General features: G+C 40.6%; 3 protein-coding genes across 4 annotated transcripts in view; 2 read left to right on the top strand and 1 right to left on the bottom strand.

Moving 5' to 3' along the window:
- Positions 1–14: 14 nt before the first annotated feature.
- On the bottom strand, positions 15–2218 carry hspb11 (heat shock protein, alpha-crystallin-related, b11). The gene is made up of 5 exons (XM_026322689.1): positions 1973–2218; positions 1788–1894; positions 1335–1403; positions 1216–1259; positions 15–1129 (listed from the first exon to the last, which is right to left on the bottom strand). The coding sequence occupies exons 1-5, from the start codon at positions 2062–2064 to the stop codon at positions 1037–1039; spliced, it is 405 nt and encodes a 134-aa protein (XP_026178474.1). The 5' UTR covers positions 2065–2218; the 3' UTR covers positions 15–1036.
- smn1 (survival of motor neuron 1, telomeric) lies at positions 2217–5701 on the top strand. Its single transcript, XM_026322687.1, has 8 exons — positions 2217–2361; positions 2858–2929; positions 3018–3137; positions 3335–3526; positions 4118–4297; positions 4806–4883; positions 5072–5179; positions 5429–5701. The coding sequence occupies exons 1-8, from the start codon at positions 2314–2316 to the stop codon at positions 5483–5485; spliced, it is 855 nt and encodes a 284-aa protein (XP_026178472.1). The 5' UTR covers positions 2217–2313; the 3' UTR covers positions 5486–5701.
- A 3286-nt stretch (positions 5702–8987) lies between these two features.
- Positions 8988–23698, top strand: part of rtkna (rhotekin a) — a 54083-nt gene continuing 39372 nt past the window's right edge. Inside the window, exon 1 of one of the 2 annotated variants that reach the window (XM_026321163.2) lies at positions 8988–9415. In XM_026321163.2, the coding sequence (XP_026176948.1) occupies positions 9305–9415 (111 nt within the window). In that variant the 5' untranslated portion in view covers positions 8988–9304. The remainder of the gene's footprint in view (positions 9416–23698) is intronic. The other variant, XM_026321156.2, reaches the window with a different exon arrangement.

The following is a 23698-nucleotide window of genomic DNA, read 5'->3' on the forward strand; positions in this document are numbered from 1 at the left end:
ACAAACATTATAATAAATATTCAATATCATTAAATAATAGATGAGTTAATAACCCTGTATCACTTCCTACCTTGCCATCATTACTCATTGCACACTCACATACTCAAATACGCTATATCCCAACCATGCACCTAAGCAATTAGTCACTCTGAAATATCAGGAGGCTAGTAATTCTGGCATGTATTTCATATTTTTATTGGTTTATTCAGAGTCTTGCATGCAGACCAAGTTACAGAAAACATAGCTCCAGCTAATCCCCAAGTTCCTCTACAGTCAGCAAAGTAATTGGGGAGGGAGTCCCAAAGGGTCCTCACACACTGCTGAAGCCTTTGCTACTGACAAGTTAAAATGGCAAAGAAGATGGATAGGAGTTAATGTTGGTGTGCAATTGTGTGTATGTGTGTGTGTGTGTATAAGAGGTGGCTTGAATACTTTGTGTGAATAGACCTGCAGTCTTTAGAGATTTGCTGGTTGGCCTGGAAACCATCTGGTTCCCCATCCCCCAAGCTGCATCACCCACAGTACCCCATTTCTATAGGGATGTCAAATTCTGCTCATGGGGAGGGCTGTACTGGTGCCAATTTAGGCCCCTGCTGCTTAAAATTAGGTAATTAACTCTATCTCTCACACAGAGAAACTTCCATTGTAAGTAATGCTACCATTCACTACAATTTCACTCCGTTATTCTAAAGCTTTGCCAACTATCAGATTCCGAAATTAGGAAAAGGAACAGTTGAATGTGTCCCATAAGTGAATCCATAATATTAAATAAACCAAGAAATGGGTTGAAGCCAACTTCAACATTAAAGACCAGATTTAAAAATGCAGCGCAGGTTTCAACCATATGCCTTGTCTGCAAAACTTCCCTAATTAGACTAAAAGAATGAAATTATTTGATTTATTTTATTTTTATTTTGTCACTGTGTGCATCATAAAAACACCTTGACTATAAAATGGAATCTATTCATATTTACAATAATCATAGTATATAAATGAGCCTATATTATGAGGCTTTAATTCACAATAATCAAGTATGTCAGTTTTGTATGCTGACTCTGTGCACTGAAACAAAGTGATCATATCCTGCGGTGATGATAAAACGAAGGTGAGTTACACTGCCTCCATTTAGCTGAAAGAGAAAACAAAGTAGAGTAGATATTTTACCTGTTTATTTCATGCCACGTGTCACATAATAACATTTTCACTTTCACTTACTGAAATAGCATTTGACTGTAGATGTCCCTCTGTATTTTCAAACTCTGCAACACAGCCAAACTTGTTAATCCCAGCTCTTTGGCATTTAAAACAAATGTGCAAACAGATGCCACCCTTACCTTTCTCTGCAACAAACTCAAACTGAGAAACATTTTGTGTCGCATTCTTTTCTATCTTTAGATGCTTGACTGCAACAGAAAAAAAACAGAGCCAGTCTTGAAATATTTACTTCACTCTGAAATATAAGACATGACAGAACAAAAAGGAATTAAGATATAGCTGATAGTGTTTGTCCTGTAATTTTAAAATGTAAGTTCTAACATATTTTGAAAAATCATTTACTATAATGTGTTCAGATGTTTTCAATGTAAGGGATTTTTAAAAAGTAGGTTTGCAAAGTGTAATGCAGACTTTGTTAATAAACAGACATTAAGTGTTAATAGCAGCAGTTTGATTGTTATCAAAATGAGTAATATCTGTCTGTGGCAGGTAATGCAGACAAAAATGGTTTGTTTGACTACTCAGACCATTTATTTGACAGTAAAGGTATGTGTTACCCGATCATCCCTTACCATTGTAGCTGTCCACTGTCACAGCAAAAACACTCGTCGGCTCAGCAAAGCGAATGATGAACTCTTGAGGAAACATCCCGGTGGACATCCAGAATGTATTCGTTTTTCTGGGTGAAAGCAAATAAACATGAGATATTAACACTGATCTGATGTGTTTAGGGAGCATTAAATCAAGCAGTACTCACCCATCGGTGATGTTTTCTGGAGGGTGCTCCTCATCGCCCGATGTGGCGACCACAACTTTTGCACCCTGCGAACCTAGACAGGCGTCAATCATCTTCAGCGAGTGACAGATCAAGATGCCCGGTGCTGTCTGAATGAGGAAAACAACACTAATCCGCAACAACTCCCTTTGTTTATCGCCAACTGCGAGTCTTAGCGAAGTCAGCTACTAGCTACTGTCGTTGCCAGGCCAACCACAACGTCGCGAGATAAATACGTCACTATCGCTGTCTTACGCCATCATTTCCGACGCACGTTGGTGTTTAGCATTTGGTGTTTAGCGGTGAAGTCTGAGCCTCTCCACATGGCGAATGGGTGCAAAGAGGTGCTGTTTACGCGCGGAACTGGACAGGTTAGTTACGATGCACCACCGAGCACAAGACGAACACGCGTGAACGTTTCCACACCGGAGTGGGTCCGGTGGCGATGGCGAGCTAGTAGGCTAAGCTACAGACCAGCGCTCAGTTCAACGAAGTTGGGAAACATGAAAGAACAGAAAAAATGAAAACACATCAACATATCGCCTTTTTAAAAAAAAAAATACAGGGCCTTAGGGGTGAAGAGACATTAAATGAGTTAGTGTGAATTTGCTTTAGCTCCAAAAAGATTTTGCACTTTGGCTGTTATATCCCTTCCTCGGTGTATGGGGATGCAAAGGTCAACATGTTCAGTCAGAACACAAGTCAACTGCAAAACACTAATTATGTGCGCTGTAATATTGGCCTGAGAGGATAATGTCCATAATCCTTCAGTCCTGACTTGTCCTGCTGTGCATTGATTGGGGATGTCTTGTGCAATAATGTATTGTTCATCTGCAGAGGCTTTAAATCTGTTGTTCAATGTTTCAGAGCGATGACTCTGATATATGGGATGACACGGCACTGATAAAGGCTTATGACAAGGCAGTCACATCATTCAAGGTAAAACAGGTGCATTACAGTATGTGTGCATGTACAACGTCTGTTTGTATTCGCCACTTATGTCTCTGGGCTTGTTTTGTTTGGTCAGAGTGCCCTTAAGGGTGAAGATGAGCCTCAGACCTGCAAGAAAAACCAACCAGGAAAGAAACGCAAGAACAACAAAAAGAACCAGAGCAGGAAAAGAAGCAACCCACCACCAGATAAAGAGGTGTGGAACTGGAAATTAAAAAATACAGAGAAATATACAGAGTTCAGTAATTTCTTCCAAAATTTGTGGCGATCTCCATCACATCACAGATGTAGAGTGTATTTTGGCACAAGAGATGGTTTCAGTGTCTTCACAACATATGTCACTAATCTAAATATGTGCTTCATCCACTTGATCTAATTTATGTTGTGTCACAGTGGCAGGTCGGGGACTCGTGCAGTGCTTACTGGTCTCAGGATGGCCAAATCTATTCAGCCACCATCGCCTCCATAAACGAGAAGAAGGGCACTTGTATAGTTGTTTATACAGGATATGGCAACGAGGAGGAGCAGAAGCTTGAAGACCTGCTTTCAGAGATTTCTGAGGGTGACGAGGAAACAAATGCCAAGGTACAGTTGGGAAAATAATTATCTATATTTATGTAATACAATATATGGTATTTGTTGCATTTGATTGTATGTTTTTCTTACCTGCTTATCTAACTGGCTAATTGTAATGCACATTGCATCTTAAGTCGGTTTCGGTAAGTGGTTTGTTTATTAAATTCCCTCAAGCTAAATGTCGAAGATATAGTGTCATGTCCTGCCCAAACAGCAGAGTTTGCTTGCCTGACTGAAGTTTCTTGCTGTAAACATTAGGTTTTGCAATCAGAGTCAAAGGAAAAATCCTTTTCAGATTGAACATTTTACATTTTCAATACTGATAAACCTCTTTCACATAGTTCAGGTTCATATTTTGCTGTTCACTGTGAATGGGAGCTATGGTCATCGTTCTTTAAAAATATATATTTATATATCACATTAGCAGTGAGGCAACTCAAACTTGGTAATATTTTTCTAACATTTACAAGAAAGTCACCATAATTCCTTGATAGAGTTGACACCAGATTTGATCTTACATGTTAGAAATATACAGATCACAAATGAGAAATTAACAAGCAACACAGATCAAGACTCAAGGGTTATGTCTCTCCCATTAAGGTAAATGAAGCAGAGTCGTCAACAGAGGAGAGTGACAGGTCAACCACACCAAACCAACACAAACAAGAGCCACACAGCAAAGCACAGAAATCCAAGGCCCACAAAGGACCTCCCCCTATGTGGGCTCCCGGCTTCCCTGGGTTTCCTCAAGGTCCACCTCCCTCACATGCTTTCAGACAGGTAAGGAGAAAGACCTTTATTTATTAGTCAGTGGACAAAATTAATTGCTAATAGACTGTTTTCATGCATTATTAATGTGAGTTTAAGTCAATTTCGACTTATTTGCTGCAGCTAAAGTAATATTAAAAAGTAACAATGTGAGCAATAAAAATGCAATATAAACCACAACCTCTTGGCATTTATCACAGGGGTGTTGTATTGGATTGCAATAAATTGAACTGCTGTTTAATAGTTCTACCACCTCTATTGACATAACTGTGTAGAGTCATTAAAAAAGGAAAATGTTTTTTTAAAAATATATATATTATTGCATATGTGGAAGTTGTTTTTATTAAAGAAGTGAACAACCCCAGACTGCATTCATTTTATGTCAGGTACAGTACACTAAAGATGGCTGTTAATCCATTAACCTTCTTTTTAAGCAAAATGATCTGGGGTACTGTGTATTTGGTAATACTAACATCACAGTGTTGTTTTCAACCTTTTGTTTGTGTTTTGTGTCCTCTAGCAAGGTGGGAGCAGACGATCTTGTGGTCACGGACCAATACCTCCTCCATGGCCCCCGATGATGGCTTTTGGTCCTCCAGTGAGTTGAAAAATATGCTAATGCAGAAGTTTCAGCAGATATTGTTTTACTCGAGTAGTAGGCATTACAATCTCCACTGTACATAGACACATTTACTAGTCTACCAGGGTAGCTGCCAACTGATGTCGTCAGTCTAAATTGTCTGCTGTCTGATTGCGCTTTCTCTCCTTTTGATATGTGTGCCTCAGATGATCCCTCCACCTCCACCGATGAGCCCTGACCTGGTGGATGACGAGGCCTTGGGCAGCGTGCTTATCTCCTGGTACATGAGTGGATATCACACAGGATACTATCTGGTATGTGCACAGAAACTAACTGGTTATAAAAGTGATTTACAGCTCTTATTTACAGGTTCAGTCTTGCATTATGTAGTGAAGAGCTTTGGGTGTTCATGGTAATTTTTAAGCTTTTTTTAATGTTTTTGCTACAAGAGCATTTTTTTATTAGCCTCCTGTTTCACAATATGTAGAGTCCTTGATTTATTTATTTTATTATTTTTCTTTTAAGGGGAGCAATATTAACATCACTGGCTTCTTTTTTTAAAGGGGTTGAAACAAGGACGCAAAGAAGCAGCAAACTGGACAAAACTTCACCATAAATGAAACAGTCAACATAAGATGTCATGGTTTCAGTAACTCCGGGCATCACCTGGAGCAGCAGCCACTCTCCCTGTCTGATGTATGTTCTAGTTTCAAATGGAAATGTTAAAATTCAAAAGAAATTGTTAGAAGTATACGTGGTGTGAACTAAACATTCATCAGATAACAGTTTTGTATCCTTTGTAAATAGGTTAAATAAAAGCACAGTTGTTAACTGGCTTAATATTTTGTTTTTATTATGATGTAGCTTTATGCTTTTAAAGTGAGCATTACAATAGATCTTTGTAATCACAGCCACTTTTTTCAGTCATTATATATACACTTTTTGCATTTATTTACCAGTACAAAAGAGGGACATGTTTGCTGGAGATATGTATATGAGAATTTGTGTGCTAGGTTCAAGGACATGGTTGTAATGGCAGGTATTGTCCAGCAGAAGTCAGACTAGCATAATGTGTTCATGTTATAGGTTAATGTGGCATGAATACATAATAGCATGGTGTTTAAGCTTGCACAGAATCATTGGTATACAGAGCAGCAATCTCTACTTCCAATTCTATGTCTGCTGTACACTTGTGTTTCTTGCCATCGTATGAATTCATCTGCAATCTAGACTTGAGCTCTGCTTTGGTCCCTGTGGCGGTTTCCGCACAGTTAATCTAGAATATCATTCCAACATGTGCCTTGCGTTTGAGCCCTCTGCTTTCCCTGAGGTGTGCCCCCCCCCCCGTCTGCCACCCAGTACAGGATCGCATCTGTCATAATCTTTTTCAACTCACATTTGATGTGTGCATAATTCAGGGTTATAGTAGGAAAAGTTTCATTATGACACATTGGTCCAGTTCTGCAAATAAAGATTGATTATTGAGCAAAATCACAGACACTAAGATCATCCAAAGATATTTTGTATTAATGACTTCTGACAAACTCAACCTTGCAAGTCTTTAAAGCTTAGAGCATTTGAAGGTAAAAAAAGGAGAACATTGAGGTTTTGGAACAGTGTATTCCTTTCTTGGCTCCAACATACTGTGCAATGAAAACTTTGGCTTTAATAATATGAGAACAGCAGAGGAAGTAGGGCAATGGTTGCAAATGCCTATGCAAGTGTATATTTAAAGTATAGAAAACCACATGTAATTACAGTGGGAAAAGCCACAGTCATTCTGCCGCGTCTGTAGTGTTTTCCCTGCATGAAAAAGAAGCCAAACAGATTTCTTGTATTTCCTATACTGGTGAATTGCTGCCTGCCCACACCCACTCCTCTGGTTCTAAATTGGTGGGCAACGGTCTTGCAGTATGTGTCTGTGAGAAAGAGAAAGAGAAACAGAATAAGGTTTTGTGGATGGATGTAACAGCATGATTGTCTCCTGTTTGTAATGCCATGCCATCTTCCTCCAGCTGCTCCATAGCCATTGCTTTCTGAGTGAAGAGTGGTCCCCTTTGTTTGTGTACTGACTAGTCGGCAATTTATCGCCCACTATGACTGTGCCAGTGTGGACTGCTGTATTTGATTTTCACTGTAGCAGTCACTTTCACTGTTTTTGCCATCTTGTGTGCATGTGTGTGGGCAAAAGAGAGAGAGAAAAGAGGGTTGGTAACAGGAGAAAACATTGTTTGTGGGATTTACAAATAGAATATGCACTATAAACGAGGGGTGATAAATCAGACCTATCTTTTCCCCACAGATGGGTTTCAATTCTGCCACAGCAAAGGCTGCACATAAGCCTGTCGCTTACCTGACTGCACCAAACTGAGCTGCCCAAAGGGCTCAATAGAGCCCAGTGAGGAGTTAAAAGGGGTCAGACATAGCTTGGGAAAGCATTGCTCCCCTCTGTGACTGTCTACCCCCTACTGACCAGAGTGGCAAAAGGCATGTAAACATAATCTGCATTTCACATACTGTAGTCCCTCCTAGGAAACAGACAGACATCCAAGTGAGATCACATTGCTGCATGAGTTACAGCGCCTTCAGCTATTTACTCAAGCTCCGAATGTCAACAAACATCCTGCCTCTTGGGGGAAGATTAGAGAAACAGGGGCTGCACAAGTCCCTTTCCCTTTTTTCCATAGAGATTGAGCGCCAAACACTCATTGCAGATCTGTAACCATATGTTTAACCCCAACTGAGGATAGTGAATATTTGTTTCTGACAGGAAAACATTTGGGCTCTTAAGTTTAACTGGCAAGAATTTAGTCTGTGCTAAAACCCGGGATTAAAGTGTATATGAGGCTTTGTTTTACAGTAAGAGTGATTTAGTTAAAACAGAATGGGAAATGCAAACCATTCACATCTTTTTTTATGCTCCTGAAAACATAAACAAGCATGAGCAAGCAGACACTGAATTTAGATTCCATGACTGGCAGACAGACAACAGATTGCAGTATCAATTATGTTTATGTTTGGAACAAAAACGAACAAAGCACAATCTCCATCATGACATGATACCACGATGCCAGACACAGTATTTTCAGAGTTAATTGACTACCCAATAACAATTAAAGCACTTACATTGTAAATAGTAGAAAAATCAAAACAATGGCTCACAATTATAGACATTCTGGTTTAGACTTTGTCTTATTGACATTGATTTTCAGTCTTGCATCAATAGAGGCGTTTATTTCTATTTATGGATTTTTGGTTCTCCTGGTTTTTTTTCTCTCTCTCTCTCTTTAATAACTTTTAATAGATTGGATAGTTTCTGTCAATATAGCAGGTCACAGTTGGGGTTACAGTGTGCAGTATGCAGTAAATAGATAACCAAACCTTTATTGTACACTACCTTACTCTGCTGAAAAGTTCTTGCAGTAACAACACTGAACTTCCCGCAGCATCACCTAAAAGTAGAAGAAAGAGAAGGGCTCTGACATTAAAGCAATTTAGGCAAGATGTACAAAGCATCAGTCAGTGAAGCTGAAGGCTCTGGTATGTTGCTGAATTGGAATGAAGGCTGCTCCTTTGCAGATAGACCCACTTGTAAATAAAGTGCAATCCGTCAAGCAATGGTAGCAAATGAGTATTACCTGGTACACACTGCACATTAAATCAGGCTCTGGTGCTTTGGTAGGTCATTATAACTGCATCAACTCAGCTGGACCCACTAGTGGATTCAAAGACATATTGCTTGAGAAAACATCACACCCAGAATGATGTGAAGACCTCAAGCTGATAAACAAATACATTTTAGCCCTATTTTGATCCAGTATGGATATATAGAGGGCTGACTATATATGAACAATATATCTGAAGAAAGATCTATGTCAGAATAAATTTGAGTCTGCATAATGTTGGTGAAAGGAGTTGTGCCATGCGCATATGTGCACATGTAGGTTTTATGCGTCGTCTCTTTTTTTTTTTTTTTTTTGTTGAATGCCTCACACAAACAGGTCTGCAACAGTAACCTGGCACACTGCAATAATAAATCTCGCCTCGTATGCGCCATTCATCGCCAGTAGAGGTCTCTGGATACAGGGCAGGGCAAAGTTAGGTCTCAGCCGCACCACATGGGGTGTCACCGTGTCACGTTGGACGTACAAGGGCCAGTGTTGGGGGGAAAAAGTGAGAAGTCAGCTGTGAAAGAAAACAGTGTTAGTCTGTTTTTGTCCTTCCTGTTAGTGCACTTGTTTCCGTCCGTGCTCCTACATTAGAAGAAACGTCTGTGTTTCATTGACCTGTTTCTCGGAGAGTTTTCACCGGTGGGGCCGTTTTGTGCCACCTGGATCTGCGCGGAGGTTGTTTGGTACTTTTCGAAGAGGTTGCTCCCATTGCGCACGTTAATACGCTGTGCACAGGACTGTCTGCGAAGTTGCCAGAAAGCTGAGACGATGTTTTGCCGAAATCAAACATCGAGAGCCACCGTTGCCCGCGGCTCTGCCCTTGAAATGGAGATACGGCGAGGAAAGTTCAGAAAGAGCGTTTTCCTGGAGACATCACAGGTAGGCTGAGATTGTCCGCCACTTACCACCACACAGTCTCAAACACACACACACACACACACTGGAGTAAGGCTGGTCTACAGCTTTGACTGATCTCTATCTCTCCCTCTACAAACTAACTTCTTTGGCACACTTTTCTTCTTGTTCTGAGGCCGTTTGAGTTTGCACTCTGCTTTGCTTTGTGCGCTATTTAAATTAAATTGCGCTGAAGAGTTTATGTTGCTGCGTTCAGGTCCGCAAATTAAACGTCTTAATTGCACCATTTCTAAAGCACTTTGCATTTTAGTTGACTCTAAACAAAAGCCAATAGTGTTCCTGCACAGACCTAAAAGTGAAGGCTACCTGTGGGACTCAGTAGTGGGTTATTAATAACCGTAACTTTTCTTTAGGTTATGTTCCATCGCTCATCATGTTTTAATATGGTATAGCCTACTTTAGTTAAGGTTGAATAATTAGGCTACTCTATCCCATTATACTTCTACTCTCAAGAGGTGTCTGCTTCCCTTGGTATTCACCATGTTCAGAGGTTCTGACAAAACTTTTATTTGAATAAAAATGTTGCTAATTGTTCTTGTGCATCAGGATTTCAGGCTTTGGGCTCACTTGTTTGTCTTCTGAATGCTTTATTTGTGACTGCACTATGTGGACAGCCAGTGTCAGGAGAACAGTCAGAAAAGATAACAGCCAGGAAAAGTTGAGAACTAGGTCAAAGCTGCAGCCTGCACATCCCTCTCAGCTGTTTATCACTGGTCCTCTCCATGCATGTGCTCCCTCTTCCTCTCTGCAAAGCTCCCATGTCAACATCTGCTTCACATTAGCCACTGTTTGTCAACAGAGCAGACAGGCTCACAGGCAGCTTCCAATCTAACTTCTAATTATTTTTACTCACGGTCCAGTAATAATGTTTCGATGCAAAGATCTTCCTTTCCTCCCTTTCTCCTTCCCTCCCTCCCTCCTTACCCAGTCACACACTTGCCTCTTAGCCCTGGGCAGTATGCATATTACTGTGGTTTCATTTCAGTGCTGGTATTTGTTATTCAGAAACATGTTCTTGTTTTGCGGGTGTTTGCTTCTGCTAAATTAAAATGGAACCCACATATTAGATGTACACAGTTTTGGAGGTTTAGGCAAGTGATTTTGTTTTACTAGACAGAATTAAGAAAGAAGGATGTGCTGGAGTGTGAGGGGGAGACTAGGTTGAAAGAAGATACTTAAGGAATGTTAATGGTGCAATATAGCAAATGGAAAAGATAGTCTATTGATTCTGTCTCTCTCCTTTTCTTGTCGAATCTCTCTTTCTCTTCCACCCTGTGTGTGTGTGTGTGTGTGTGTGTGTGTGTGTGTGTGTGTGTGTGTGTGTACAGGCATACACATTGTCACTTTGCGTCTGCTAGTTGTTTGGAATTCATGTCACAGGAAAACACCACTAAGAGGTGGGAAGTCAGGCACGCTCTGTCCTATTGATCCACAGTCAGAATTACACTGTGTGGTTTCATATTTGACACACAACCTCATATAGGCCAGTAACACTTAGCACTTTCTGGAGATGAAGCATGTTAATGTGGTTAAGTCTGAACAGTATGTTTCAGTTTCAGCTGCTGTCAGTTGCAGTTTTCCTTAGAGACACTGAGATAACAGAGATCAGCGATGACATGGTCTTTCTTTGGGGCAGTTCAGGCATTTATTGTTTACCTTTACATAACATGTATTTATTTGGCATATTTCTTCTGTGTATTTGATCAACAGATTTTGTTAGAAAATGACCATCAATAGACAATCTGAACCATCACGCCATCTTTTAATCACACCTTTTGTTTTCTCCTCTTTAGTCCATGTATTACTTATTTATCAGGGTAAAGACTTCTCTTCTTTTCACAACAACAATCATTGCTTCCTTAACTCTGTAATCTGCTCTCTGCTGGTTCTCATACAACATTAATTTGTGCCTCTGCTTTTGTTGCCAATGCTAATGATCCTCTTTCAGAGACTGGGACTTTCCACCGGCTCTGTGTGTTAGGACTCTCTCAATGCCACCATGGAACCAGTCTGTGGCATTTCAATGAGGCAGGCTACCTCAGTGTGAAAGCACCCCCTTTTCGCTGTGCCAGCTGATATCACGCTTATGTGCCTTTGTGCCAGTGTTTGAGCCTCTTATGTAAATGTGTGTGTGTGTGTGTGTGTGTGTGTGTGTAAAACAGTTTTGTCTGCAATGTTTACTTAGGTCTGTGACCTGCTATCAGAAAATGAAATGCACAGTGCTCAGACAGCTGATAGAGGAATAAATGCCTCAATTGCTTTGTTGGCCTGAACCCAAAATGACCAGCGCTGCCAGCTTCCAGTTATTTGTCTACGTGTGAGCAATAAAAATATCAACTTAGAAGAAAAGAAGGCAGTGATTAGATTAGTCTCTTCATACTCCAGTTATCAAGCATAAACTCTTGCATTGAGTCATATTTATAGCAGTGAACTATGTCTAGCTAAATACATCACAATGTGTATGTGTTGGTTGTACCATTAAATGAACACTTATAGTTTCTGTTGAATTAAGGAAATAGGTAAAAATGCAGTCATTCGTCAGGGACTGTGTCAGCATTATGTTGTGTAAGTTATCTTTTCTGGAGAGTGGAGGTAAATGAAGCCAGCAGAGTGATATTTGTAAGACTAAATGTAGCAATGTAGAATCCACAGAACTAAGCTCTGGGGATTTCTCCGGACTGTGTGTCTAATCACTGGGATCAGTTATGTAAATAAAAGAATGAAAACCTTGAAATTATTGCCAGGTATGCAGCTTGACATTTAGATATATCCAAGTTTGCCTTCATTATCAGGAGCCCTGACAGTTGTGTCTTGCTGTGTTCTGACTCCTTGTCCTCTGAGGTCCAGTGCTGAATCATTCTGTTATGTGCGTCTCACAAACTGACAGGGTAATATGGTCTGAGGGTGGAAGGAGAATAAGAAACTCTCCTACAGCTAGATCCTCTGCCAGCTGCTCTCAGTGGGAGCAGAGGACATCTGCTTTCTGCAACATGCCTTTCTGAGCCACAAGGCCACCAGTGTGTCTCTGCACTCGACTGTCTCCGTCCTCGTCGGTTCTGCTCTTTCAGCTGAAGCCACCCAGGCATGCAGCCGGAGTCTGAGATAGTGTGGTTATTATCATGGAGGTGGGGATGGAATCTCCTCAGCGCTCTGACATTGTGATATGTTTAACTAAAGGATGGTCCCCACTAGTCCACACCACCCTGGCTACCGCTGGCTATTCAGGGCCAGGAAGTGGGTAGGTGTGTGTGTGTGTGATGACACACCCATCCACCCACACTCTCTCCCAGCCTGCAGTAGTGTATGGCAAGGTCTGGGAGGCTGCCATTTGAGTTTGAATAAAAGTTTTAACAGCTTAGGGCTGCGGTTTGGTTGGTGTTGGTGTTCTGCCCTTTTCCACGGTGTAGAGCTGCGCACTCTCAGCAGTAACTATCCAAACTGAACATAGTAGTGGCTTTGGTGAAATTTTGGCTATTATGGGTGTTCCCTTTGCTCAGCAGATATTTGCCCACCCTAAAAACAATGTGTTGGTCACACCAATTGTACAATAACTCCGATTTCAAATGTGGGTAATACGTTGCTTGGTTTTCTTTATACTAAGACAAAATTGACCGAATTTGAAGAAGAAATTGCAGAACTTGGTATAGCCAAAGAAATGTGTACGTTTTAATTAAATTTTTTGATCGTACTTTGTTTCACCTACTGTATGAAGAATATTTTTCTGTTTAAAGCAGAAACGGTGTATCCTGGTGTTATTTTCCCCAGGTTAGAGGCATTGTCTGATATCTCTTGATCCCTAAATATACGGTTTGAATGCAGCCCTTCACTGTAAGCAGCCTCTGTGTGACTTTTGCTAGTGTTCAGTGTGCCTTGGCAGAAAATTGTCATGAACTAAGCCTGTTTATGTAATGTCAGCGTATGTTTGCCTCTGCACATATACAGAGGTAGAGAGGTGATATAAATGTTGCCAGGATGATAGTGAGGGTTCACCTCAGAGCCGCTTTCATGGGAATGCCAAAACTTCCCCCAAGGCTCCCTTTCAAGGCTGCTCTCTGTACTAAGAGAACAATGGGCCATCACTGCACTGAAACCCAAAACCAAGCCCTGTTCTGGGTCATGAAATGTTAGGGAAAGGGGCTCAGAGGCCTGGGGGTTCTTAAGAGGGGATGCACTCTACCAAATTTCAATAACTGGCCTAAACAGAGTTCCCTGAGAGATTTATGGTGTGGGATTTTATAGCCCATCTTCCAAGTGATTGTGGGCCCTGTCCGATAGCTCTTAAATCTGTGTGAACTCTGAAGTGTGTGCGCACCCCCAGGGATTTTTGGCATGTTGAACACTGCAGGGGTGCAGGGCGATGCCAGGGAAAGCTTTACCCCTCCTCTCAAACAAAGCTCAACAACTGGAGCTTTCTGCTTGGAGGCTTTCTTGGTATGCTGTGAGATATTTTAACTAGCAAATGTTTAACTTTTTTTTTTTTATTAGATAGGCTTTGTGTGTACATCATTGTGAAGTCCCCACTCAATCTGAAATGAAGAATTGTTTAATCTCTGTCTTCATGCTGTGAGTAAAATTCAGCCAATGTCCTGCCATTGTTCCCATGATAATAGCTGGACCCTTTGCCTAATAAGTTTGATGATAGAGAGAACAAAAGATTATTGTTCAAATCAAACATTTAATAAAAATGTTCATTTCTTTCTGCACTGATCCCATATACGCGTATTCTTTATCTTTTTATGCAAGACGACAAGATTTTGTACTAATCTAATATTTACCACAATAGAACTATTGTTTTTGGGGACATTTGATGCAACAAATGGAACTCACAGTCCTTGCTTTTATGCAGCGATAATATCCCTTTCAGTCTGTGATTTGTTCATTTTCACTGTAAGCTTTCTGAACAGCAGATGACAGTTATTATATACTGTACATATGCTTACTTGCTCTTTGGCCTCAAAAGCCCTGAAAGTCTCTGTTTTTGTTTTTTTTTTTTCATTTGACCTAGACACACACACAGAACATTAATCTCACAGTTGTGCTGACCCTTCACTAGTCCACTTCACAGACCCAAGGACAGCCCTTTCCTCTGAGCGTTATAATATAAACCCCAATGACCAGACATGATGGTCAAACACTTTAATGCTTTGCTTGGTATAGGTAAAAAAAAAATATTAATTTGGATTTTCAGCATTGAGTATTGCATTTTTACTGTCTCTTCTGTACTTTATTTCCTGTTTTATTGCAGTGGTGCCATTCAATGATCTTTTCCCAAGTCCTCCTTGTGATCAGGCTGTCTGTGTGAGGGCAATATATGTTTTTGGCATGAGTGATTTGGCCTGTATTTTTTGTGGTGTCAGGATGCAGTTTAACAGCGGAGGGTCTGCCGCTGAAACATGTTCTTGTACATTAATGGGCTGAACAAGATGTTAATAGAGCAAAGATAAGAAACATTTTCGTACAGGAAGTGAGTCACACATCCTGTTCACACACATTTGCATTTCCATGTATGCCTGCACAGTAACAGCTCCACCATTCATTCGGAATGAATGCTGCTGGTTTGAACTTGTCATTAGTGCTTCATGATATTTCTCTGTCGCTCTCTCTCTCGCTCACTCTCTCTCTCTCACTCACTCACTCACTCACTCACTCACTCACTCACTCACTCACTCACTCACTCACACACCTTCAGACAGTGACTAAGCAACAATGTCTCCTTGAGCAAGGTCCAATGAATATTCTCAGACATAGATAGGCTTTGTTCACTCAGAGTACGTCCTGAGCGAGGCTGTCACTGGCAGTGACTCGGATAACGGTCAGAGAGATAGATGGAGGTGGTGTAATCGCTGGATACTTTCCCACTCCCCCAGATGGGAAACTTCCTCCATGCATCATCAAACCTGTCTCATTCTGTTACTACCTTGGTTAGTGAAGTGGATAGAGCTTTTGAATCAGAGTAACTCGTGCTCTGGCCCCGCAAGTTCATTCTTGTCTCCCTATTTCTATTGTGTAATTCTGAAGAAAATGTTACAATGGAAGGATTAGGATTCAGCTCTTGTTGTAGACTAAGCTCTCCCAGACAATGTGAGTGGCAGAAGGCCATAGTTAAAGGGGAATAAAAGAAGCTGGAATAAAGCTTTGGCCTAAATAAAGTACTTTAGTAAAACAAACATTAAAATGTTGGAAATTAACAAACATACTGCAGGTAAAACATTGGCTCTGTACCTGCTCACCTTTCCTGATGAGTTTTCACATCCTTCCCCTATTTTACTCTCCTCAATCTATCATCGCCCCCAGGAGAGCTCTGTTATGTGGGCCACAACACTGTTTTGAAGCTCAGGTCCCCTGTTGTAGCAGGAAAATTGTTCCTTTTTTTTTTTTTTTTTTTTTTTTTTTTTGTCATGTACTGTAGTGCTAACCCACTTTCCTGATCTGTATTACGCAGAGGAAGTCCTACTTTCTCTTTACCTCTGGACAGCTCTAGAAGATTACTGTTTGTTTTATGTCCCTTTATCTCAATCTTTTTATTGTTCATCTCTCTGTAGACACCCCCTACCAGATACATTAACCTTTACCTACTGAGCCTGGCGCTAACAGACTGTGAAACAGTACCTGACTGCCTCATGCCAAAGGTATCTGTTCCCAGTGAACATAAGACCCCCACTGTGTAGTGCTCTGTTAAACATTGACAAAAAGATACCACATACGCATTCCAATGTGTGGTTTCATTAACCTTCCAGGACACTTGCTGTCAGCCCCGTTTGACTTATCACAGAGGCCTGAGAGACACGATAGGCGTCGCTGTTATGTGGCATACATGATGTGCTGGCCACAAATGGTAGTGACAGTGCTGTCATTTGTGTGACCGTGAGCATTTGGACATGTGACGCAGATTTTCTGTTTTTGTGTTGGAAATCTTATTGAAATAATGTCAACAAAAAAGGCCAGTTTATATCTCCTTTACTACATTTGGCTAAGAAGGTTCTGGTTTTGTTAGATCTTGTATGAATATACAAATCAAACAGGTCAGTATTCAACTAGAGTACACATAGTCAGAACTCTTTACAATACAGAACAATAAACCCACATAGAAAGTGAGGGAAAAAGTCACTTTGCTCTCTGTATGAATCCATTACATTACTGTGCTCTAAGTTTAGCCTGTAACTTCACCAGGGTCTAGTCATTAACCTTCAATTCTACATAGTTATTAAGGCTGAAGAATATGGGGCATGTCTATGTCAGTCCACTCTGCTACACTTTTTTTCTTCTGTTCTTTCAATACCAGTTTCTTCTTTCTATTTATGCAAAAAAAAAAAAAAAAAGTGTCCTTATCCCTTCTATACATTACCTAAGCAGCTAACTTTATTGTGGAATAGATGGGAGTCAGGGCCTCTCTTTCATACAGAGGAGATGAATCAATAGTGAGGTGTGTGTGTGTGTGTGTGTGTGTGTGTGTGTGTGTGTGTGTGTGTGTGTGTGTGTGTGTGTGTGAGTGAGATATACATGCCTGTTTGTGCCCTGGGTTTGACTATTGTTTTCATTTTGTGCAACCTTACAAAGTGATGTGTTCAAGCCGAGTCACCCACATGCCCACTGTGGCTGAATTGTGTGTAATAAGTGAACAAACTGTAGGTGTTTAGTTGATAGGTGTAGGTATTGTATTGCTATTCTGGCTGTTTTGTAACACATAGTTTTGTGCAGCACAGGGGCTAAATTCAAAGCTGTGTCTTAGATGAAATGGTATGTTTTACAGCACAGCCTGGTCAGGAGATCAGCCGATGTTATTCTGGAGAGGAGAGGGCAAAGGAGAACAACCATCAGTGATGTTGCTCTGTGTGTTGATGATGCCAAGCAGGTGTTTGATTTTATGAGAGCAGATGGGTCTATTATGCATGTCTGCCTTCCCCGCATGTTACATAGTGTACTAGTCCCTGCCAGCATGCCTGTGTTTTAATGTGTTTGTTTACTGGGCCCAGTAGCAGACGGTGTGGTGTCTGATCTTATTATATTGTTTTGTTATTCCTGCTGTCTCAGCAATAATTTGTATCATGTTTGTTGCAAGGTTTCCATAATTGCCTACCTCAAGAATGAGAAAGATGAATTTGTCCCGATGATCACTGAGGTGGATTTGGATGCTTAAATGCCCATCCTGTAGGTATGCGCAATAATGTGCACCTCTACAAATATAACACAAAATATGAGGGATGGATAAAATGAAGTGCTGAGAAAAAGAAGCACTGAGGTAACAGCCACATTATCAGAACATTCGTAATTGGGGGATTAGGTTGAATAACAGTTAGCGCCTTAATGTGTGATAGCAACAAAAGGCTGCCAGTACAGCTAAATCTAGAGCGAATAGAGCAAAAACAGTGTATTTCATTTGTTTAAGTGTGACTTCAAAAAAATTCAAAAATACTGCACTGTTAAAAAATAAGACTTGCAACCAAACATGACACGTTTCACTGTTTGTGGTTGTGGCTTATTGGCAATAACTCAAGCTTGATAATTGATTAAGCCAACTATTTACTAATTTCATCTTTTGAAATGTATTTATTTGCTTCTAATTATGTTTTATATTATTGTAAATGGGAGATCTTTTCCTTTTGGACTGGTGGTTGAACAGAACAGAGCATCTGAGCTCCTGCTGTTTTTCATTAGTATTTTATTTTTAACTATTTCCTGTAGTTTAATAGACTTAAATGACTCCATTTTTAGTTGCATCCTTTAACTTAACATACTGCTTCCTTTACATATTCAGTGTATACTGCACATTATTATGCAATTAAGGCATATGATCTATAATTTATTGATTGTGTCCAGACTCGGTCCTCACCAGGGAATTCCCCAAAGTTGTAACTCATCAGCCAGATGAGAAAACCACCCGACTAGATGTTTACAGTTGCGAGACAAATTATTTACAGGAAGCATGTTATCTAAGCAATAAACAAACCTCAAATATATGTTTATGAAATTCAACTAAAATAAGGTTTTACTGAAAAATTAATTCAGTGTTGAACATGAGTATTTCTTCAAAGTTGCTAGTCAAGTACATTAAAAATAGGGGTGAATTTAAAATATCTTGATTACTTTAATCACAAGCAAAGACTAAAATGGGTCATGCAAATTAACATAATGTTTAGGACCCTGTTGAGTTAAATGCCTCATTAGGCCCTCTACCTCCTTACTCCATTCTGGCAAACAGTTATTGTTGTCAGTTTGAAAAATGGCCCCCTCTAATGTTTTCTCTGCAAATGTTTAGATTTGTGGCTTCTGCTTTAGGTTTTACCCAGACACACTTTCTCTACAAACTACAGCTTCTTTGTTTCAGCTCTCCCTAAAACATGTATTATGGTCTGGCAGGTGTTACATGACAGCAAAAGCAAAACATTAAAAACTAAATAAATACTTTTCTATTTCTGAATGTTTATTATTGGAACAATACATGTCGTTTTCTCTCTCTGTGTGTCTTTCTCTCCTCAGTCTTGTAGCTGTTTTTAAAGTAGAAAAAAAATAATAGGAGTGTAGTCCCTCCTTAAACCTTAATTTTCTCTTTTTCAGCATCTTCAAGTTTATTAGTTAGTTTATTAGCTATTCAAGTTTACTAAACTGAAGTCTCCACTTTAAGTGTTATAATTATTTATCAGTGAAGCACTTGGTGATTGAATATCTGGATGCGTTGCTGCTGCCGTTCTGCAGAGGGAGCCATTGCTCCATTTCAGATTTTGCAGCGTCTTAATGCACCTTTCTCTGCTCTTATTCATCTTTCCTTTACAGATTTGACATTCACTTTATACTTACCTTACAGTCATTAACTATCACATTTGAAATACTTAATGAAATTCCTTGCTATATACAACATCTTTAATCTGACATATCTAGTCAGATATTGCATAGCCTGTGCCCCTGTGGGTAGAAATCAATGGAGATGAATTGCTTAATGAGAAAGTTTCTCTTTCACCGTGCTGCCTGGACTTTCAGAGTGATGAGATGCTGCAGTCTCTTGTGACTAACAGAAAGTCAGCAATGATTCTGGGAAGCAGCCAGAGTGATCTGTTCATTCCTGCTGCTCAACTCTCTCTATAGGTGTGTGTGCGTGTGTGCGTGCGCGCGCGCGTGTGGCTGAACACTTAAGACTGTTTTCCTCCAGTGCAAGGGGCCATGTTGAGAAATAATACGGTCCCTTAAAGAAGGTACTAAAACACTGTTCTGTTGTTACAGTCTGCGATGAGGCAGGCGACTCCCCCAGCTTTTCTGTGCTAACCCATGGACTGTGACACATACTTTTCTATTTCAGTATGGGATTTCCCGTAGATAAAGAACACCAGCTGCATGATTTGTGAGTCTGCGTTCAACATTTTATTTTTAACCATCCTCAGATTTTGATCATCAGTATAATGTAGAAAGTTCTTCATGAAACGCAGTCATATCATCCACTGGATCTGATGTTAAAGTACAAGTTACATCACTGAGCGATTATACACTGAAGTTGATACACCTAATAACAAAGCAGACATCCAATTAGATTTACAGTGTCATTACTTTGCCTCTGCGTCTGAGTTAAGACTGTGGTTGTCAGGGCAGGTTTTTCATGCTCTATAACTGAGAACTGGCCCCCTAAGGGGGATTTCTCAATGATACGGCAGGTTTTACACCTCATCACACGCTGCTGTTATCAAATCCAACAGATGTGACCGTCTGTCTGCCGTAATGCAGCAATATAATTGATATTCACATTCTTATTTTAGTTGACTAACCCTAAAATTGTTGCTGGTCACTGTGTGTTGTTATGTAGATCAGAACATTTTTCTCTAACTGTGCACAGTCACATAAAGCTCTATTATTTCACCCTTTGTTCACAACTTTAATCCTATGTGAATGAACTTCCTTTTTCACTTGTAATGCAGATTTTACAAGAGCAGATTTGTGGTGATTAAGCTAATCTCAATTTCAGCATCTTATTGCAAGTTAGTTAAAAAATAACTTTTCTCCCAATGTCTTTGAGCATTTTACTGTCTGGAAGTGTAAAAATACACTTAGAAAGAGGCCTGTAATAATTTTTATTTTACTGTGTGCTTGGCAGCCCATAATCAGTCGGACAAACTTTGATCAGTTGCATTTGTCTAGTATTTTGAGACAGTTTGCCACAACTTCATGTTTATTATATATTTGTGTGTTTTATGTTCACATGGTTTGCAGAGTGTTTGTTTATGCCTGGGTGTGTATTTGTATATGTAAGTGTAGGTTTGTGTGTGTGTGTATATCTCATTCAGTGAGTGGGAGTCAGGGTGTGGGCAGGGTTCAGTTTTAAGATTGGGCCTAGATCACAGGGAGGGTTCTTTGTTGTGGCTCGGGGCTCAGCTGGGTTGGGGCCCTCTTGTGTTTCCCTGCCCTGTTTTTCTGCCACTTTGTGTGTCAGACTAAAGGCATATTTAAAGCTTTAGCATGGACTAAACACTTGCTGCCATGAGAGACAGAAAATTACACTTATATGATAATGATCAGCATGCTTGCATTCTTGCACTCTGCAGAGTATCAGATGGATCTCCTGTGGGTTATTTTTTTGTCTGCCTGTCTGAGCAATGGGCTTACTATGTATTCAGAAGCATATGGAGACTGGTGATACTGAAGGATAATCACGTTTTATTGGAACGTGGTTGTATTTTCTCAGTTTTTACCATCTTTCCTGTTGGCAACAATAACATTAGATTCGCTAAGTGAAATTTATTATAACTAATCCAATCTACAACAAGGTTAAGTGCCCACAGCCATTCTAGCGGTCCTGTCTCACTACACTTTGGTACAGCAGTGAATTGAGCTGCTGTAAAGGCTAATGCCGTTTGTTCTGCTGATATTGGTCATAAACTAAAGTATTGAACAAACAGACATTTTGCTCTGATAATGGTGCTAGAACAATAATCAATAGATCCCTATTGTTATTAAAATGATTCCTAAACTAGAACATGTACAAATTTACATGGTAATCCATCCAGTGGTTGTCAAAACCGCGAATGTGGACCTCATGGTGGTGCTAGAAGTCAGGCTATTGTCAAAGTTATGAACCCCTGGTTTTATCTGGATTGGTCCTATTGTTGAGAAATTTCCATTTTTCTTGACAGTCCATCATATCACTACTGTTCACCTGAGTGACAGACAACAAACGCTTCTACAAAATCAAAGTATAAATCCATTTTACATTGAATACGTGTGTTTCTACACATATAACATGTCGTTTCAGCACGGCACCAGCTGACCCTCAGCACTGTCTCCTGCTTGTTTCCTCCAGCTGATTAGGTGTATGGACAGGAAGTTTTCCATATTTCTCCACACATCCGTTGAGAAACAAGAAAGCCACCGGGTATTGTCTCAATATCCTTTCTGAACCTACTATGCAAGGGTCACCTCGTGCATATGTGTGTTTGAGGGATTTTATCCATCCTCTGACCTCAAGAGTTGGTGTTGAAGTTAATGATTGTGTAACGTCTCGGTTTCAGTCCTCTCTCAGGCCAATGAATTAGCACATCTGGCCCTGCTGCAGTCAGAAGAAAGCCTTGCTTGCTGTGCTTATGCACGTTTTGATCACCAGGTAATCAGCATTTAACACAGCAAAATCCCAGTTAGGCCTAAAGCTGACAGGCCTCTCCACTAAACACTGATCTGCTCTCAAAATACCTGAGTTTGCCCCATACGCAGTGGCTCCTGGCCAAAAAGCAGCGATGCTCTGTGTTTGAGCAGATCGCCTGCCTGCCAGCGTGCCCTGTCATTGAGATAATAGCTGTTTTCCTTCTGTTTTTCTTTAACCTGTAGGATTTGTCATAAGGTGTCAGTCCCTGTGTTTTACTGCAAGTAGATTTACCTGCAGAATGTTCTGCTTCAGCACAGTGGATAAGTGGTTAGTACTGTTGCCTCACAGCAAGAAGGTTCCTGGTTTGAAACCCATCAGGGACCTTTCTGTGTGGAGTTTGCATGTTCTCCCTGTGCTTGTGTGGGTTTTCTCCAGGTACTCTGGTTTCCTCCCACAGTCCAAAAACATGTATGTCAGGTTGTTTGGTGACTCTAAATTGCCCATAGGAGTGAGTGTGAGTGTGTGAGGTTGTTTGTCTCTATGTGGCCCTGTGATGGACTGGTGACCTGTCCAGGGTGTACCCCTGTCTTTCACCCAAAGAGAGCTGGGATAGGCTCCAGCAGATCCCATGACTCTGATTAGGAATAAGCAGGTATAGATAATGAATGGATGTTCTGCTTCAAAGAACTGCTGCTGGTAAATGTATTAAGGGACAATGGAATAATAAAAGGTTGATGCTTCTTCTTTCTTTAGAAAACATCCACATCTATCAGTGAGAGAAGTGAGAAAATCACTTCATTAAAGGACTTAATGCCTGTTTTGACACAATTCAGTACAGTGTTCAATGTGTTTGAGGTCATGTTAGGTGAAATTTTTTTCCAGTTCAGAAGCATGCCAGATCAACCTTTACAGGGGATTGACTGGATATGAATCTACACACAGTGAATTGTGATTCCAGTTCCTGCAAACACACACACACACACACACACACACACACACACACACACACACACACACACACACACACACACACACACACACACAGACAAGCCCAAGAATGTTTTGTGAGCACCCATAACCCTCCCTCTGTGCATTCACCTCAACTATTTTTCTTTCCATCTCAAGAACAATAAATCTCTTCTCTCACTTGCTGTGTTTTTTTAAAATCTACAATAGATTAGCTTGGTGATATAAACCTTGAGGGTGGAGGCTTTTCTTGGGTAAATGACCCAGTTTGCTACTGGCACCCCTGGCTTCTTTCCTGCTCTCCTGTGAGGTGAAGGGGCTTTTTTACAGCTCCTTTGTTTTCCCAGTTTGCCTGTGTAGAAGGATGTGCTAAAGAGTGCTGGAGTGCCATATGGGTATGTGTGGAGATGGAGGCCCCAGATGTCAGGTCAAAGTGAAGAAGGGTCACAAAAATCACCTTAGTATCTCATGTAACTTTCCACTAAGCAATAATTGTTTTCCTCATCATGAGACATGACATCAGTCAGTTGCCCTCTAAAAGCCCCTGGTCCACTCCAGTGAATCAATCAGTGTCAGAAGAATATGTGTATGTGTGTGTGTCGTATTGAAGGGGGGGTTAATTAGTGCGGCTCTGTGTGAACAGTCCGCAATATGGTGCCGGTTTCCTGTTGAGGGGTCAGCTTGTGGTCTGCGCAGCGTGGTCTCACACATGCCACAAGGCT

The sequence above is a fragment of the Mastacembelus armatus genome, chromosome 9, assembly GCF_900324485.2.
Source record: "Mastacembelus armatus chromosome 9, fMasArm1.2, whole genome shotgun sequence".
NCBI classification, from domain to species: domain Eukaryota; kingdom Metazoa; phylum Chordata; class Actinopteri; order Synbranchiformes; family Mastacembelidae; genus Mastacembelus; species Mastacembelus armatus.

Excerpts from the sequence above, each read along its gene's own strand:
- hspb11 (XM_026322689.1), bottom strand. The coding sequence starts at position 2,064 with ATGATTGACGCCTGTCTAGGTTCGCAGGGTGCAAAAGTTGTGGTCGCC. Across the intron at positions 1,404-1,787 it reads GACAGTGGACAGCTACAATG|TCAAGCATCTAAAGATAGAA; the intron begins GTAAGGGATGAT and ends TTTCTGTTGCAG. Across the intron at positions 1,130-1,215 it reads TACAGTCAAATGCTATTTCA|CTAAATGGAGGCAGTGTAAC; the intron begins GTAAGTGAAAGT and ends TTTCTCTTTCAG.
- smn1 (XM_026322687.1), top strand. The coding sequence starts at position 2,314 with ATGGCGAATGGGTGCAAAGAGGTGCTGTTTACGCGCGGAACTGGACAG. Across the intron at positions 2,362-2,857 it reads TTACGCGCGGAACTGGACAG|AGCGATGACTCTGATATATG; the intron begins GTTAGTTACGAT and ends TCAATGTTTCAG. Across the intron at positions 4,298-4,805 it reads CCTCACATGCTTTCAGACAG|CAAGGTGGGAGCAGACGATC; the intron begins GTAAGGAGAAAG and ends TGTGTCCTCTAG.